Raw genomic sequence first — 19,365 nt, 5'->3', positions numbered from 1 at the left:
GTGGATGGAGCCTGAAGCTTATCTTCTGTAACCCTATGTTCACTTTCATGCTACCCCTCCCTTCAAACGTAGTCTCCCACCCTTACGTCTTCCCTTTTGCTGTTACATGACCAGAGGATTTTGTTATTTACGTCTTGTCAGAATTAACAGAGGTCGCCTCCAAAGATATCCTTGTCTGGCCCTCTATATCATAACACAATGCTGAAAGCCACATATTACAAATGAAAAGTGTAAGCAGCACTTGATTACAGGTTTACACGGTATTTCGAGTAAAGATCCTGATCCTCATGCAACAAAAACAAAAATTAACCTTAATGGGTCTGAGAGTAATTACTGTAGTACTGTAGTTTGTACTGGAGCAGCCTGAGGGGGCGCTACATTATCAAAATCCTGTGTTGTGACTGAAGAAGGCGCGTAGGAACCCTGTTTAACATTCTGGTATTTCATCTAAATGAGTCTACGAAATATCAGTGATGATAAAAAACACAATAACTGATTGGTGTCAAAGTGCAGAGTGATGCTGTACAGTGAAGAGAGAGGGATTATGGGTAAGGGTGGAGCTCCCCGGCGGCGGTGGTGGTCAGGCGCTGTTGGTCGCTGTTGGTGTGCACGGTGAAGCTGCTGTGGCGGCTGCCCCAGTCGTAGCAGTCAGAGGAAAGACTGTCAGAGAGATGAGAAACTGTCAGTCAGCTGGTTTCATAATTACTCATGTTGTTGATAAACATATGGTCAAGTGGTGGAAAGGTACTAGTACTTTACTTGAGTATTTGCTTTTTCTGATACTTTATACTTTCATCTTAGAGGTAAATATTGTACTTTTTACAGTTGAAGCTGCTAGTAACTTTGCAGATTCAGATTAATAATACAAAATATAATAAACAAATAACTCATGATGTAATATTATTGATCAATTAATTAATCCAGGAAACCTCCTGGTTTTCCGTCTTATGTCATCCAGCTGCTCAGCCTAAACTTTTCGGTTACTGATGTACAGATAGCTTTACTTGTTAGCAGGAACTTGAGCTGCTAACTACTGCTAACAGTGGCTGCTGCTAGCTAGTTAGCCATGCAGCTAGCCATCCTATTAGCTGATACTGCACGGACTGGAAGCTTGGTGCTCCGGGGATGTGTTGGTGTTTAAGCCCAATTTATATCGAATCTATGCCATAGTAACTTGAAGAAGTGTGTTGCACATTGGGTTTCTAGCTGAAGTTAATTTGCAACCCCTGTCCTTGGTTAGGCTACACAATTACCAAGAAAACAAAAACAAACAAATAACAAAAATGCAGCAGTCAGGAGAAAAAATAAGCACATCATAAATATGTATACATTTATATCTGTGTGTGTCTATTTTCCTTCAAATTATCTACTTGAAGGTAATTTTACTGGCGGCCAAACAATCGGCTGTAAAACGGTGGCTCAGTTTTTTTGAGCATCACAAGCCACGTAAAAGGTTTCGTTTCACTATCAGAATTTTATCCATTCGATCCGATAACATTCATAAGGTCTAGAAGAGCCGTATGATTATTATTTTACCCCCATTCAGCTTGCGCTGTAGGCTATGGCTTAGACTCGATGCCACTATAAAACAGGCTTTACCCCTCTAATGTTCGTAGAGGAGCTTTGGACTGCTGGTTCAGGCAGAGCTAGCTGATAACAATAGCTTTGGTTAGCAGCAGCTAGCTGTTACTGTAGCGTTAGCAACAAGCTATCTGTCCATGACATCATGAAGGGTGAACTGAATTTACATTTACATTTACTGAAAGAGTGAACAGGAAAAAAAAGTTTTTTTCTCATAGTTTGGGGTCTTTAGACACACCAGGGACACATCTACAGGTTAAAAAGACATGAAAAAGCATTTTGTATAATATGGAACCTTTAATATAAACCTTTATTGATCTCCGGGAGGGACTGTCACATGCTAGTAGTCTGTTAAATAACTGAAATTAGCTCCATCTTTAGCAGTTGCAAGACTGAGGTGCTTAAACCAGTCTCATGTCTGTCCATTAAGCATAAAGCTACATTCAGCTGCCTGGATGTACATGTTAATTCATTGTTGATATGTTCGTACCTTGCTGATGCATTCTGGGGAGGAATGCTCCACGCCAGGTCATCGTCACTGTCGTAACGACGAGGGTTGTCGAAGAAATACCCTCTGGAGGAAAGAACGTGGTTTGGTATCCCAGCAGTGCTCTGTGGAGACCAAGAATCATCGTCAATAAAAACTAAACCCAGAAGCTGATAAAATCCACCTTCTAACATCAGTGATGAAAACGCTGCTGGACTGAAAAGGATTTCAGCAGATGTTAACAACTATCAGGTGGTTCAGCCTAATAACTCTTAAATACAGGACTTTCAATTTTACAGTGCTGTCAATTAGACAAGATGACAAGAGTTACCCATACTGCTGTTCTTTAAACTCTTTCTAACTTGGTCAAGAACCCTTGGTATCGCTTTTTAAAGCCCTGGGTACCCTTTAGGGGTTAAATATCCTGCACCCTACCATTAGTATTATTATTATTAATATATATTAGTCATGCTACAGGGCTGCCTCCAGTGCTTTGAACGATGACGCTAAGCGGCTCCCCGGTGCGTTACAAACTGACGCCAACAGGTCTTGACCATGCGTCCATATGTGACGACTTGGGAGTGAAAACAAGTTGCTAAAGGACAAAATGGGTCGTTTGTCAAGTGTCCTAAAATGACATTGTTGTCCGTTGGAAAGTACAGTGACACAATATGTATGAGCGTTGGTCCAGCGACAGGTGTACTAGACCTTTAGTGCGTTCCCTAAGTCACATGACGTTTAACTTTTATCATAGTTTGGTTAGGTCTAGGAAAAGATTCTGGTTTAGGTTAAAATAAGTACATTACATAAGTCATCTACTAAAGGTTATTTAACTTAAAACATGTCAATTTTGACTGTCTTTCACACGGGACTGAAACATTGTTCTCTTGTTTGAAAATCCTGAATTTACTTGACTCACCAACCAACCACCTCCTTGCACAAACATACGCTCTTTAGACTACGTCACCTGATTTCTTCCACCACTGGAGGTTACGGACTAACCTATAACCCTTTTGCGTGCATAAGTATTGTAAAGTTTTGAAAAGTCAAATTATCTAAATTCACATGTATTAGAAAAACACAAAGGGACAAATTTACTAAAGGATTGCGTGAGTAAAAACGTGTGCAAACTTCAAATCACCAGCAATTTAACACGTAAGCTTACCTACTAACGGTGTGCACGCAGAATGACATCTTTCAAAAGTGTAAAATAGCACCTGTCGTTCATTTACTACTTTTGCCTTAATGAATATGCAATTTGGGGGGTTTTATTAATTTTATTGTCCAATGTAATGGGAGGGTAACATGCAAATACATTTATTTACTACATGCAATGTGATCTAACGAGCCTAAAAGCAGTTTCATGTGAGTGCAACAGCATCTGTATTTAATACGTTAGAAAGGAAGGTGCACACCGCCAAGTGTTGCAGAGATGGCTGCTGTTATCGTTGGAGAAGGAGACACAGAAAATAACAATATTAGATAATATTATTCTATACCCAATATATAGAAATACAATTATTTTATTTTATTTATTCGATGAACTATATGAATTGAATTGTATTATTGTATTTTCCTTTAGCTTTGGCAATACTGTTGTATTAACTTAATTAATTAATTTCATTTCATTATTAATGCCAATAAAGCAAATTTTCTCCGTGAGATGGAAGAGTTTAGAAAATTGTGTGGCGCTGCGGAGAGCATCCAGCTGCAGTGGTGCATGGATCATGTGTAAAATTCATCCAGCCAGAGGGAACGATCACCAGCTGTTCACAGTGGGCAGGTCGTAATACAGCGACACAACACATTGTAGGTATCGGAGAGGGAATAGGGCGTACAGGGACAGGAGATTTGCCAGTTAGCACTAAACATAAAGTACAGCTGAGGCTGTGCAGTATTTGTTGTATTTGGTCATAGTGTTGGACATATTAAAATGTTGATCTGATGATGGCGCTAGATAAAAGTAGAAAAGTCATTCATATTCATTGCTGGGGAACACGCGTGTCTGAATCAAATTTAGCCAAATCCAAATGGTGCCAAGATATGAGCTAAAAGGCAAACATGTTCAGCTCGTGGTGTGGCTAAAGGAAAAATCAGGGCTTCCCAAGGTTAGTAGGACTCATCCTCTGGGGACCATTAATACAAAAAAAATAATACATCAATATTTGTGGAGATATTTCAGACTGGAGAAAACCCATAGAGGGATTAACCCTTGGTAACGCCATCACTACAGCCACACTACGGCTACAAAAGAACCAGTTGATGCAGAGGTCACCTGACCCTGCTGGGAGAACTGACCCTTTCCTGAGGTGGCCGTCGGACCCTGAAGAAGAAGACAACCAGCGAGGTGGGCAGCAGCTCCCAGACGAACAGAATCACCCCGAATACGATGTAACCGGCGTCTCCCAGCGACGACCGCAAGTCCGCCTGGAGACGCACAGACAGGTTGCAGGTGAGGAGGTGAAGAACACATGAACAGACACCTGAGGTCAATTCAGAGTGTAAATAAGAAAACCTCACCTGGTCTGAGACGTTGTACCAGTCGTAGTCAAAGGAGTTGATGGTCTCGATGTTGGTGAGGGCGAGCACCACCAGGTTGTAGCAAGCCCGCGATGCATACAGCAGCACCACCATGATGCCAATCAGAGTCACCTGACACACCGACGTCCCCTGCACGTACAGGTATTGTTATTAGTATTGATTTTAGTTGGAATTTACATGTAAATAGTGGTGCTTTTGCAGCCATGTTCACTGCCCTGCGAAGTATTCTGGGCCTCCTGGGAAACCTTTACCTTTGACTCCAGGTAGATGTTGGCCAGCGACATCTTGGCGACCTTGTAGAGGCAGATGGACAGCGAGACAGCGCAGAGGACAAACAGGCTGTCGTTGATGGTGACCCTGACCAGGACGATGGTCTTGACGTCAGCAGCGGTCATTTTGACTAGCAGGGCACAGACCAGATTAACCACCAGGAAGAGAAGACTGACACCCAAGAAGACCAGGTACAGAGGGAGTCTGGAGGAGGAGGAGGGACAAGGGACATCTATAACCTATAACTACATTTTAAAAGTGGAGGCAGTTTTATGATTCATGAAGTTTCATTGTGGAAGCAGACGAGTTATTCAGTCAGAGCGAGCTGGTTGAAGAAGTTACCTGTACTTGAGCAGTGCAGGTGTGTACTTCGACTTCGCCTTAAAGTATACCTATGAGGGGGGATAAAAAAGATGAATTACTCACTCATTTTTCTTTAGCGTAGTTTCAGATTTCTGAATCATTTGGAGAAGCAATCACAGCTCTGCAGGTGGGATAAATATTTGGACACCATCTTCCTATAGCTAGTTAGCTTCTTAGCCACATCCATGGAAAACAGTGACAGATAAATGGCAACAAGTGTGGATGAGTGTTGGCGCAGCTGTCAGTTAATATTAATATTCGAGATCCTTACCGCAACTTCTGTGTCGATTTCAAAATGATGTTGATTAGACTAAATAACCTCAACAAGGATTCTGTGTTTTTGTGTAAGGGTGGCTTGAGTTGTAATTTATGTATTTATCCTTTTTTTATCATTACTTAAGTTGTTTGTGTTTGTTTTTCAAAATGGTCTTATTTATTTTGAGTAAGGGGTGGGGTCTGTTATACAATTGCTGCAAAATACTTGACCCTGTAATCAGTCATCAGGATCTGCAGTTACAGCCGATGGATTTCCAGCTGTAGGTATTTGGCCTATCGATTGTTCATCTGGCCCAGAAGCAGCCTCCAAGCAGCTCAGCATACATAAATCTGATACATCTGTAATGTAACTAATAACATTTAATTACTTTTTGATTACTTTTCTAAAATTTTTACTGAACGTTTTCAGCTGTTAACCATTTTCTAAAGACAGCTTGAGAGGCTGTTTAACTGGCAGACGGGCAGTGCAGCAAAGTCAAACATGACAACCAATCAGAAACCTCAGAACAGCATCAAACTTTACTGAACAGCTTTGGCTGGAAACGGCAAATGAAGATGTTGTGCACATAAAAAACACACAAAGCAACAAAATGAATATTATTCCACATATAGCCGAGCTTTTTATATGCCCCCAGAACGTGTGTATTATATAAATATTCAGATGTATCCCCCAATGTAATCATGAACGTTTTCATGAGTGACTGCAATTTAATTTTAGGATAGTATTTTGTAACTGAATTGCATGCAACTAGTTTCTCCCCAATACCGTATGGAATCTCTGTTGAGAGTTGCACGTGCACTGTAGCCTACGTAAATTGGATCATGAAACCCATCAGTTTAACCCTGCCTGGACTGCTATTTTTACAAAATTCATTTGCATTCGTTTTAAATTTCAAAAGCTAAAAAAAGGCTTTAAATAGACGAGTCTCTGTGCAACATCATCACTGAGATGCACGCGCAACTAGGGGGCTGAAAGCAGCGTGTCAGTTTACGGCATATCTAACAGCAGTGTTGGTCAAATTACTCAGAAATTGTAATGAGTTACTATTTACTTATTACTCATTTAAAAAGTAACAATATTACTTTACTCATTACTGGGTATTAAAGGTAAATAGTCACCTTACTCGTTCCGTTACAATTACTTTAAACCACCACACCCCATCCTTAAAAGTGAAGGGAAACCTTTTCAGCAGCGCATTTTAGAAATGAATCCACTTTACTGGAACAATAATTAACCTGCAGCCTCTCAGACCAGAGGATGTATCTTGAATAAGCTATGGATATAGGCTATTTAAAAATAACAAAAAAACAAATCAGGTCCCTCCCGACATTTTAACTGATCGCGTATTCATAACAGCAACAAGGAGTATGATTTTTACAAAGCATTATGTTTTTTAACGCCACTGGCTGAAATAAAAAAAAAATCAAACTAGTGTCTCGACTTTTGAACTACTGCTGGAAATGCAGTATAATGGGCTCCTTTAAATTTGTAATTGATTAGTCCTGCTGTGCCCTGCGATGGACTGGTGACCTGTCCAGGGTGTACCCCGCCTTTCGCCCGATGCTAGCTGGGATTGGCTCCAGCCCCCCGCGACCCTGTACGCAGGACGGTTGACGATGGATGGATGGACAGTCCTGCTGTAAATAATGTGATGTTTGTAGGTGCTGATTGTGCCTGCAGAAGAACGAATGGATGGAAACACTGCACAACAATATCCATCCATCCATCCATCTTCATTCTCTTATCCGGGGTCGGGTCGCGAGGGCAGCAGCTCCAGCAGGGGACCCCAAATGTGGCCCGGGAAGAGAACCCAGGCCACATTAACCTGCTCTGACTGGGGGATCCCGAGGTGTTATCAGGCCAGTGTGGAGATCTCTCCATCTAGTCCTGGGTCTTCCCCGAGGCCTCCTCCCAGTTGGACGTGCCTGGAACACCTCCCTAGGGAGGCGTCCGGGAGGCATCCTTACCAGATGCAAACCACCTCAACTGGCTCATTTTGACACAAAGGAGCAGCAGCTCTACTCTGAGTTCCTCGCGGATGGCCGAGCTTCGCACCCTGTCTCTAAGGGAGACACCAGCCACCCGCCTGAGGAAACCCATTTCGGCCGCTTGTACCCGCGATCTCGTTCAGTCGGTCATGACCCAACCTTCATGACCATAGGTGAGGGTAGGAACGAAAATTGACCGGTAGATCGAGAGCTTTGCCTTAAAACATGATTGGATCAGAGAACTTGCTACCATGATGGCTGTGATCAGTACCAATAAAAAACTCAATGGCCACTTTTGACTTTAAAAACTTCACTGCTGAACTTCTTCCATGATCCCCCAACCTTTCCTGTAGTGTGGCTGGTTCATTATTCCTTCCTTAGAAATATTAAAATCTAAAATGTGAAGCACAGTCATGCTCCTCAGTTGATCAACCGTTTTCACGTTGAATAAATCATAAACTTTTTGTTAGCACAAACCTCAAGATAATATGCATCAGAGGCCCTAACTATCTTTCACCCACTCTCAAAAGGGCCTTGACTGACATGCAAGAATGTAATATTTAACCGACTTATGAACGACTTATTTCATTTAACGTGTAGCGGCATAGACATGGGATGAAACTTTAAAGCTAGGCGTTATAAAAACCATCAGTTCATAAAGCGACGAGAGAGGGAGAGTGAATATGGACAAATGTGGACGTCTTTCATGAAGACAAATGTTAATCTACAGCTCTGTGGTATGTTAACAGAACATGAAGATTTTTCTACTCTCAATACCTGAACTTACATTTGGATTCCACTTATTGGACCCTGGGGAATTGTTCCCTACAGGAGATGGATGGCCAGCTTCAAAAACTCTACCTCCACATCTGTCCAACGTCAGAATTGAAGGGGGAGCTTTTGTGAGACCGACAAGCCGACATTTATACCACCTTCAAGCAGTGCCGGTCCAGCTGTGTGGAGGTGAAAATGGATCCATGGTCTCTTTTCATTTGCACAAATGAGCGCAACAGCATGAAGGTCTTCCATGAGAGACTATCTGAGAATGTGCCCCTCTCTATGGCGAACACAACTGTTGGGTAAAACAGCTTTGATTTCTGTAGTTGTGCAACACGTCGTAGTAACGCTTCTGTTCTAGCATAACCTCGCCCTTACACTCCAACCTTTTAACTGAAAAAATGTGTGGAGGGCATTGGTTCAAAAGGTTTTGGAGACTCACTTGGAAGAAACCCAGGTTGTACAAAGTCCATGATCGCAGATGCCAACAGCTTTTTAAATCCTGCAGCTCATTTCATTGATTAGTCCCTCTCTGACTGAAGGTGCCCTCATTAAGGAAATAAGACACCAAAGTGTTCGGTCGGAAAACTAACCTGCCTCATCTCAGCTCTCAGGAAGCTGCTGCTGGTAAAGTGGCTCGCTTCGATGCTGAAAAAGACTCTTTATTTTCTGGTCTATTTCAGAATCCACCAGCTGCTGTGGATGAATGGGTGAAGAAGAGAAGCAGCTGCTGCACTGATCACCCTGAAAGACTTCGCTCAGTCCAACATTATACGACTCATCCAAAATGGGATGGTTCACGTTTCTCATGTTTGGTACCATTTAACCCAAAACAAAGACCCTCAAATTGGCTGAATGATGGCAGGGGCTCAGGTGGTAGAGTGGATGTGCCATTTCTTGTAGGGTTGGTGGTTTGATTCCCAGCTCCTTCTGTCTACAAGTACAGTGTTGATGAGCAAGATCTACAAATTTCTCTTAATGTCTGTATGTGCAGGAAAAAAAAATCTGGGTTGATTTTTTAGCCATCAGCACGGACAGTCCTTAATGTACAACAAACTACTAACTTCAAACAAATGGTAATAGATGTAAAAGCAAAGCCACTGGACATGTGTCATCTGTAAAGTTAATCACAAGTGTTCACGCACTTGAGAACCAATTGGTCACCAATAGCAACCAAAACAAAGAACTTCTTGGAGCGGTAAAAACAAACCCCAAGTTAGCTTCAAGTTCTCATCATATACTTCCTGACAGATGTTTAAAAGAAGTTTTTCTCTCCTGTTTACCGATGGTCATGTTTGTGAACCTGATGGTCCTGGCAAAGTATTAGGGTTTAGGTTGAGTATAAGCCATTTTGTTGCGTAATACTTCTAGCTTAAAACATTTTATTCTCTCTCTGTTGTCAATAATGGATAAAATTAAGCAAAAGTTCACATTCTGGGGGCAGTTTTTGCTGTGCAGAACTCCACATACAGTTCACACTGTTGACCGTGAAGGCTAGTTTGTCTGTGTGTTCTGGTAGCACATTTTTGGAATTAGCTGCTGTCTAACACACCAAAGCAATGCTGCGCCGAAATCTTTTCTGTGGCTTCTGAACTTATTAATTATGAGCACCAAATTTTTCTTTTAAATGTGTTTCTTTTAAAAGTTGTCATACAGACGCGTCCATGACATCCAAGCATGTCATGTTTCTCTGTCGTTATTTTTCATCGATGCTACGTACGATGATCTTCATTCTTAATACCACCTACCAAACGCTGACTGGTTGATTTTTACTCCACCCGCTAGAAATAACTGTCAGTGACCACCAACACCACATTAACAAACTAGAGGTCTGGAACCAGGTTAGTGTGCCTTGTGCTGGTCATCATTGTAGAAGCATTTCCACGTGTCAGCCTGACTAATTTGGTATCTTTTGAGACTTTAAGATCTGGATTGGCTGCACGACTTGAGTTCATATTGATGGACACGATCACCCAACAGTTTAAGAGGTAATGGAGTAACTTAAAAACAACACATTCTCACTCCCAACTCGTCAAATATGGACGCTTGGTCAACATCCATTGGCGTCGCTTGTTAACGCCCTGGGTACCCTTTAGCATTGTTTTTACAGGTGTTCGGCTCCGCGGTCAAATTAGCAACAATAAATATGCAACGTCTGGTTAGACATTCAAAATAAAGCTAGTGGTTACCGTTGTGAAACATCGACATTTGGTCAGGTTTAGGAAAAGATATAATAATATTACTTACATGACTTAACTCACGTAAGCCGATCATGCTTTTCTGTAGGAGCTTCTGAACACCCTACCAACTGAAATAAGAAATTGTAACAACTATCATACCTTTACATAAAGTCTCCAGGCCGGGCTTTAGAAAAGTCAAATATTTGAACATTTATAAACTAAAGATTATTATTATCGTTGTATCGTTGTTGTTTATAACAACGAATTTAACCTGCTGTGTCTCATGTCCTCTGGCCAGGCGGCCAGCTTTGCTTTGCTTGGGGATGTATGAAATGTCTGCTAGTATTTTATTGACTGGTGTGTTCTATAATGCTTATACAGGTCTGTGTTGCATGGCTTGTGTCACATGTGTATTACCATTTTATTAACCCTTAAATGCATCTTTTAACTTTTTAGTAAGATCAACATAATAATTGCTGTATTTAACTTATGTGTACTGTATTGTGTTGTCCTGCATGAAAGTAGGTTGTGTGTTGTTGCTTCTTGTTGGTTGCATGGCTATCTGTGTCGAAATGGTGTTTGTTGTCACAGTATTGTTGTACTGATGTTTTACTGTTTCCGGTTGATCCACATTTCAAAATTTGTGTTTTGTTGCTGTCTTTATGGCATTGTCCTTGTTCTGTAAATTTTTAACATTTTCAAGGTTTCAAATCATCTTGCCGAAGGACTGCAGTTGAAAATTAGCCAGCTGGCTAACACTAGCACATTTACAATCATGTTGATTAATGTGTGTTGTATAAATTAAATTAAATAAGTAACGTTACTTAAGTAACTTACAGTATCTCTCAAAAGTGAGTACACCCCTCACATTTTTGTAAATATCTGATTATATCTTTTCATGTGACAACACTGAAGAAATTACACTTTGCTACAGTGTAAAGTAGTGAGTGTACAGCTTGTATAACAGTGTAAATCTGCTGTCCCCTCAAAATAACACATCACACAGCCGTTAATGTCTAGTAATTAAAGTGAGTCTACCCCTAAGTGAAAATAAACATTGGACCCAAAGTGTCAATATTTTGTGTGGCCACCATTATTTTCCAGCACTGCCTTAACCCTCTTGGGCGTGGAGTTCACCAGAGCTTCACAGGTTGCCACTGGAGTCCTCTTCCACTCCTCCATGATGATATCACGGAGCTGGTGGATGTTGCGCTCCTCCACCTTCCATTTGAGGATTCCCCACTGATGCTCAATAGGGTTCAGGTCTGGAGACATGCTCGGCCAGTCAGGTTTAAACATTAATGGCTGTGTTGTCACATGAAAAGATATAATCAAATACTTACAGAAATGTGAGGGATGTACTCACTTTTGTGAGATACTGTAACTCAAAACAATCAACACTGACTTTTTGTTTTAACAAAGGAAATGAACGCTGATCTCGTCACAAAAGTCCGATGTCTGGCCCATCCCAACCACCTCCTTATCCTGACTTTTCTGTTATTTAAGGGGCTCCTCAGAGCGTTACCAAGGGGTCTTGACCATGCGTCTGTGTGTCAGGACTTGGGAGTGAGAACAGGTTGTATAAAACAGGGTTTCACTGCGCTCTCAGGTTAAAAGTTTTAAGACTGGGTCAAGAAGTGTGCACCTGTAAACCACACCTAACAGAGATGTCACATTGTACAGACACACCCTCGAGTACACGTCTGCGTCACTGCAGTGAGGAGAGAGCTGCTGTTCTGTTCTTTAAATTGTGGACCAGACTTTATGCTACTGGTGTCGCCAGTGTCTCCTTCATCAGTACCAGAACCAGACTCTGCTGCACCAGCACCCGTGTCCCCCTCACCTGTGCACAGTAGAGGTTCATGAGGCTGAGCGTGAAGAACTGCAGGCAGACAGGGAAGCAGTAGAGCAGCCAGAAGGCGAAGGGTCCAAGCGCGTTTGCGGTCACGCAGTCCCTGAAGTAGAAGGAGAAGAGGAGGGCGCGCAGGGCGGCCCACAGCAGACACAGGAACAGGAAGGCTGTCTGGTAGCTGAAGCGCTTGTGTCGGTATCGCAGCACCAGCCAGAGCTGGGCGTAGACGAAGGCGAAGAGCAGCGAGTAGAAGATGGTGTAGGCGATGGTCAGACCCAGCTTCACGTAGGGAGGGATGGCTGGCGTGATGGTGGGAGGGGGAGGGAGGTGGGAGCCGTTACCGGCATGCTGCTGCTCCTGTGCCGGGTTCCCCTCCATCGCCTCCCCATTCATCCCCCCTGTGTTCCCCAGGAGAGGGAGTGAGGGAGAGGGGGCTTAAAGACTCTGATCTCCACGTGAGGAAGAAGAATAAACGTGTCTCAGCTTGTTAGACAGATTCTTCACATCGAGACACACCGTCTGACTCACTGAAAGGAGGAGGAGGAGGAGGACGGGGGACACATCCCCTCTTTTTGCCGGTGCCTGGTGCAGAGCTATTGGTGGCTGTCTGTCACATGATCACACTCCCCAGCAGGCGATTGGCTGGACAGGAGGAGGGATGCTGCAGAGAGAGGAGAGGAAGGTGGAGAGATGGATCTGGAAGGAGAGAGAGGTAAACTGGGATCTGTGGTCCCACCCACCACACACACACACTGCGTCACAGCAGCATCATACAGGCAGCTTCGACTGATACTGGGTTTTATTGACCAGTATCAGAGATCAATGAACGAGTTCTGTGGCAGCACTGAAGGTGAGAGACTTTACAAGCTGAATGTAAAAATAAATAGAAGCTTTTGAATTACATTTTTTTTCCGTTTTATATATAAAAATTAGGTATTTTCTCATTAAATATGCACTGATATGCATATCACACAAATGCATTTTCCAGCACATTGGAAAGCGTCAGATGGATTTTTTGGATTTTTCAAAATATTGTTCTTTCATGGAATTATTCAAAATATACCTCTCATATCTGTGACGGACCCTTTTTTTCACATATTTATAGATAAAATGCCAAATAAAATGGGAATGATAAAAGATATTTTAAAAAACCCTCTTTAGATGTCTTTATATAAGACCTAAGAAACCGTGTGTAAAATTAGGACAATCTAACAGCCTTGAAGGGCGAGGAATAGTTTGAGAAAACGGCTGTTAAAGATTAGCTAACGCATTAGAAGCACACAGTAATGACTGTTTGTCACATCAACACATCTCTTATGGATATCTGCTATATGAACTGGCTAACATTGTACTCTAGAAAACAAGCTATATATGATTCAATATGGAGAGTTTTAAAATGATCAGTTGAGCTTTTACATGGGAAATGGAAACAGAGATGAAATTTACTCGATCTACAGTTAACAGACTCGGTATAAAATAGAAAAATAATAATGTTTATATATTATTCAAGATTGTTTTGTACATTTTATGAAAGTATGGTAATAATAGATAAATCTGAAAATTGACAGATTGAAGCAAAATCATAATTTTGGACTGTGGCGTCTCACCTTATTCACAAACATTCCTTTTTAGAATTAATTAATTAATTTTAGTATGAAATTGCATGAAATTTCATTAATCTTGCAAGTTGTGCAACAAGATTGCATGTTCACATATTTTTTCGTCTTTTATATTGATGTTTTATTTCACTTGCTTTTATGATTTTGCATTGTTGGACTTTCAGATTTATTTTGAATATAAAGTGCATTATAATTAAAATGTAACATTATTAGAAAGGTATAATGTATATAATTATTTAAATGTATTTTAGGATGTTTGGATGCTTTCATGATTTTCCCTCTTTGTGTGAATGAACTAAATGACAATCATGAACGAATGATTTGATGAATGAATGAATAAAATAATAAATGTATAGATAATTTAAAAAAACGTCGATCAGTGTTTCCCAAAGCCCAAAAAAGATGTCCTCAGATGTTTTGTTTTGTCCAGAACCCGAAGATATTCAATTTACTATCACAGAGGAGGAAAGAAACCAGAAAATATAAACATTTAAAAAGCTGGAATCTGGAGAAAGCTGGAGATTTTGGAGGGTTTTTTTCTTAAATAATGACTCAAAATGATTAATCAGTTATCAAACATGTTGCCTATTAATTTAACAACTGACAACTAATTGATTAATCAATTAATCACTGCAGCTCTAAACCTATTATAAATATAATACCTCATTTTGCATGCAAATCTTGCTTTAATTTGTTGTATTTATTATCCCCTAAAGCTAGATGTCAAGCTAACTAGCAATCAAGATTGCAAGTTTGCTAGCCCTCAACTAAAAATAATAATGATTGATTTGCATCTTCAAAAAGATTTAGATCCCTGCACGTGGAATTTACATACATGCACACAGCCCAATATTAACCAGTTCTGTAGTAAGTACACATTCATCATCAGTCAGATTGGAGTATGAATGAATGGCCAGCATCGACCCTGATATCAGTCCAACCCTAATGTAGCCTCCTCCTCCTCCTCTTCTCTCTCTGCAGTTTTTCCTCTCTTGTTTTATATAACAGGCTGTTAGATAAGAGAGGATGCTGTGCAGCTCATCTCAACACGCTGACGACAAAGATACACACTCAATTTCTATTCATGGCTTTGTTTCTATTTTTGCCTTCAGGAATATACAGAAGTTGTGTTTTATATAACGTGTTAACTGATTATCCTACAGCTAATATACAGTACTCAATATATATATATATATATATATATATATATATATATATACTATACTGTAATATGTTTTTTATGAAGGCACGAGGACATTGCTTATGATATTTAGAAAATTATAAGCAAAAAGAAAATTATATAATCAATTTATGTCATAATAAACTGTTAGTTGATGCAGATTATGGTAAATGGTTTTATGTTACTTTATATTTACTCGACTGCACTTCAGAGGGACATATTGTACTTTGTTGTGTATTACATTTATCTGACACCTTTAGTTACTTAATAGCAAAAACATATAAGGCTATAAAATACATGACATACATTCTTCATGACTTTTATAAATACATAAGTGTCTGTTTTTGGCCCTAAACCTAAATAATTTTATTTAAATTATTTTTTAGGACAAAAGAGGAAAATCATCTTATATTTTACAAAAAAATAAGAACTCTGAAAAAAAGTAGTTTGTTAATTAATTAAATAAATTAAATAAGTTTAAATAGGGTTTTAAAAAATTCTTAAATTTGAAAAACAGATTTGGCGATTAAGTTCAGTAAAGAATAAAAGTGACTGTTAAAGAGTTTGGATGTAGGATTCATGTTATTCCCAAATGAATAGTATTGATAAGAGAAGTGAAAAAAAAACTGCCAGGACTAAATGCATCTTGACAGAACATAAATATTGTAAAGCTCTGTGAGGATTCAGGGAACCTTTTTTATTTATGTTCTGTTGAACCCACTGAACTCCTCATGTTCCTATTCTGTGTGAACGAACTTTATACAACACCACACAGTAGAAATAGAGGAAGAGACTAAGATTCTTTACTTATAATGTAATAACACAGCATTGGAAAAAGTTACAGTTAAATATATTTATTTATATTTAAATATAACAGTTTAGTTAGATAGTTGAAATTTTACGTAATGAGCAACGTCTTGTAGCCGTGTGATGAAGTGTGTGTGAATAAACATCAGGTGTAGGATATAAATAACCGGAAAATTCCTCTTTTGGAGGTGGTGGGTAGGGTGGATGGGTAATTAGACGACCTTCACCCAGGAGACTGGAGAACAAGTTCCCGTGTGAAACAAAAAACAAACATTAGTTTTTGTTTATATGTAGTATTATCAGCATTAGCAATAATTTGGTGAGTTTATTGTGTTTTTTAGTATTTATTTTTAGCGTTTTAGGTTTTAATCTTTTATTTTGTCATTAAACTTTAAACACACAAATTAAACACACAAAAACATACGGTCAAACTCAAAAATAAACACTGACCCCAACATCAACAGACAGTATATGCAGCATACAATCCCATATACAAAGGCCTCCTGCAAATCGACATTTCCTTTTTTGAAACAACCAAAATATACATTCAGCACCATGTCAACAGATTTTTCCATATGCCCTACCTACAGAAAGATACGTTCCCAGCCCCTCCTAAAATGTTCATCTTCATTGTTAATTATAGCCAACATGCGTTCTTATGATGCAACTTCTGATATAATTTCCGTCCATTTTTTTACTTCTGGGGCGACTGTACTCTTCCATACTCTGAGAGTTATTCGAGCAGCTGTGACCATCCCAACTTCTAAAACCCCTCATTCATATTTAGATATATTTGACATTTCTGTTTGGTTCCCTAACAAACACAGTCTTGGTGATACAGGTACCACCACACCCAGCCACTTACTCACATGTTCCAGTACTTTCTCCCAAAATGGGTAGACCAGTTTACATCCCCAAATTACATGCAAAAATGTCCCTATTTCAGTCTGACACTTCCAACACAAATTATTTCCTATTAAGTCCATTCTATGTAGTTTTAAAGGGGTGAAATAAAATCTTTGAATTATCTTGCACTGAATAAATTTTCCCTTTGCCTCTCTCATGTGTTTCCCTGTATTTGGTGGTTTGGTGGTGATGGCGCATAGATAAGCTGATTGCCTTTGGTGTGGGAGACCCAGGTTCAATTACCACTGTGAGATATCCACCATTGTGTCCCTGAACAAGACACTTAACCCCTCGTTGCTCCAGACCTCTGACATGTATAGCAATTGTAAGTCGCTTTGGATAAAAGCATCAGATAAATGTAATGTATTTGATAAGATATTTAACCAATCCTCCTCACTCAGATCACACCCTAGGTCTTTCTGCCAAATGATCCTGAGATTTTTACACATATCTTCTCGTATACCATTAAATGTCTTGTAGAATATGGCTGCTCTGTGTGTTATATTAGGTAGGTCCAAAACTTACATCAATGTATTCTTGTTGCGATTAAATTTACCCTTTGTGATACAGTCCCTTATTTGTAAAGATTTCCAAAAATTATCTTTATATTCCAAATTATATTTTTGCATAATATCAGCAAACGACATGAACACTCCATCCACACATAGGTCACTTATTTTGCGTATCCCCCTTACAAGCCATTGATTCCAATAAACAGGTTTATTCCCAATATGTATGGCTGGGTTTTACCCGAGAGGCGTTAGGTTGTCTTAAGTGCGAAATAACAAATATCTTATGAATTTCTCTCCAGACTGCTTTAGAATAAGACAACACTGGATTTGAAAAATAATTATGTCCAGAAGTTGTTACACCATGTGAGAGGAAATTCAGAGGTTCAAACGGGCTAGTTAGTTTCCTTTCAATTTTGATCCAGCTCAGCTCATGATCTATCCCCTTCCAATGTTTTATCATTCTAGACAATTCAAATGCTAGATTATTAGCGAAGCTGCTGGAGCCCTATTGGTTTTGTTCTGATTCATCTTCTTCTTCTTTCTTTCTTTCTTCTTATTTTTCTCCGCTAAAAGTGTTTGGGCAGCAAAAACTGCTGGACGAAAACTCACCAAAATTGGCACGTAGGTTGCAAATTCCACCCACTACTAAAATGTCCCTCATAGACCTCATGGTGGCGCTATAACAATCAGCTTTGCGTTTTTGCAATTATCTCGAAAACAACTTTGTTTAGAGTCAAATTTCTTTCAGTATTTTAATCTCTGGATTCATCTGCATCTTTGCTCTGATGGTCTTCTGCTCTAAAAATGTCAAATTATACAACTTTTTATCACTTCTCCCTAAAACTTATTTTTGCGAACTCGTCCCAGACCGTTTTGCCAATCGACCTGAAACTTTAGCATCTACGGACGTCGCTGATCAAAGCTTATCAAAAGAATTTTGATACGTCAATTAGTTTTTTTTTCATAAATGTTTACTTTTGTGTCTTTATATACAATTTTACATAAATGCCTGTAAATTAAAATTGGCTTAAGCTATTGTCACCAAACTTGACGCATCTGTTCGAGCTTTGCTGAACAGTCCTGGGATATTCTTTAGGTGGCGCTAGACTTGCCTCACTGCAACCTATGGTCAATTCAGAAGTCACTCTATATTTTTCAGAATATGCTAAATCAATTAACATCTATATCTCCACCATCTTTTTTCAAATGCTACCAAACTCAACAGAGTGGTTCTCCAGATGGCCAATATCAAGTGTTTCAAAGAGTTTTCAGATCGGTCAAATGGTGAGTCTGCAGTGATATTCAGTATCTTACTGTAACTTGTACAGTATCCACAACATTTTCTTTTTAGTTTCAGTTTTGGATCAAATGCCACCAAAATAATTCACAACACACCCAAAATCAGCAGCAAAATGTAACAGGTGGGTTGAACATTTTACCCAGTAGTCAGGTACATATAATGACACTCTCTGATCTCAAGGTGATGCTTTAAAAATCACATTTGCTCAAAAGTCCAAATTCTTTCATCACTTTAATCTCTGAAGTCGTCTGTGTCTGTTCTCCTCTGAAAACGTCAAATGTTGCGTTTTTCGCGACTGGCTTGGATCCCGATCATTGTATATATTATATTATATATTATAATCTTACATTAGGTAGACCAATACCTCCCTTTTCCCTCGTTGACCACATCTTCATATTTATCCTTGGTCTCTTTTTATCCCATAAAATGTCTTTGATAATCCTATCATATTGTTTAAACAGCGGTGGAGCTATATTGACTGACAACATAATAGAGACATAATTGAATTGTGCTGCAGGCACCATTTTGATTACATAAATTTTTCTTCACAGTGTGAGCTTAAATTTTCCCCATTTATCCAGGTTCTTTTTTTTTTCTGTAGGAGTGGTTCCATATTTGAGAGCATTATTTCATTCAGATTTGTATTTAGTTGAATGCCTGGATATTTCATACCTGAAGGTATAAACATGAAGCCATATGAAGTGGTAGGTTTTAACATTTTAGCC

The 19,365-nt window shown here is 39.6% G+C and overlaps 1 protein-coding gene across 1 annotated transcript; it reads right to left on the bottom strand.

Moving 5' to 3' along the window:
• Positions 1–426: 426 nt before the first annotated feature.
• LOC119914606 (G protein-coupled receptor 137Ba-like) lies at positions 427–12,867 on the bottom strand. Its single transcript, XM_038734017.1, has 7 exons — positions 12,308–12,867; positions 5,222–5,271; positions 4,861–5,083; positions 4,589–4,738; positions 4,367–4,495; positions 2,072–2,193; positions 427–660 (listed from the first exon to the last, which is right to left on the bottom strand). The coding sequence occupies exons 1-7, from the start codon at positions 12,707–12,709 to the stop codon at positions 543–545; spliced, it is 1,194 nt and encodes a 397-aa protein (XP_038589945.1). The 5' UTR covers positions 12,710–12,867; the 3' UTR covers positions 427–542.
• Between the last annotated feature and the right edge of the window lie 6,498 nt (positions 12,868–19,365).

Source organism: Micropterus salmoides, unplaced genomic scaffold (genome assembly GCF_014851395.1).
Source record: "Micropterus salmoides isolate LMB-PRFRI ecotype aquatic unplaced genomic scaffold, ASM1485139v1 Ms_hic_scaffold_1, whole genome shotgun sequence".
In the NCBI taxonomy this organism is placed as follows: domain Eukaryota; kingdom Metazoa; phylum Chordata; class Actinopteri; order Centrarchiformes; family Centrarchidae; genus Micropterus; species Micropterus salmoides.
This window is presented reverse-complemented; position numbering and strand designations above follow the sequence as displayed.

Bases quoted from the DNA above. Each gene is read 5' to 3' on its own strand.
- LOC119914606 (XM_038734017.1), bottom strand. From the start codon at position 12,709: ATGAATGGGGAGGCGATGGAGGGGAACCCGGCACAGGAGCAGCAGCAT. The intron at 5,272-12,307 runs GTGAGGGGGACA...CCCCCCTCATAG, and splicing joins TGAACCTCTACTGTGCACAG to GTATACTTTAAGGCGAAGTC. The intron at 661-2,071 runs GTACGAACATAT...TCTCTCTGACAG, and splicing joins CCCCAGAATGCATCAGCAAG to TCTTTCCTCTGACTGCTACG.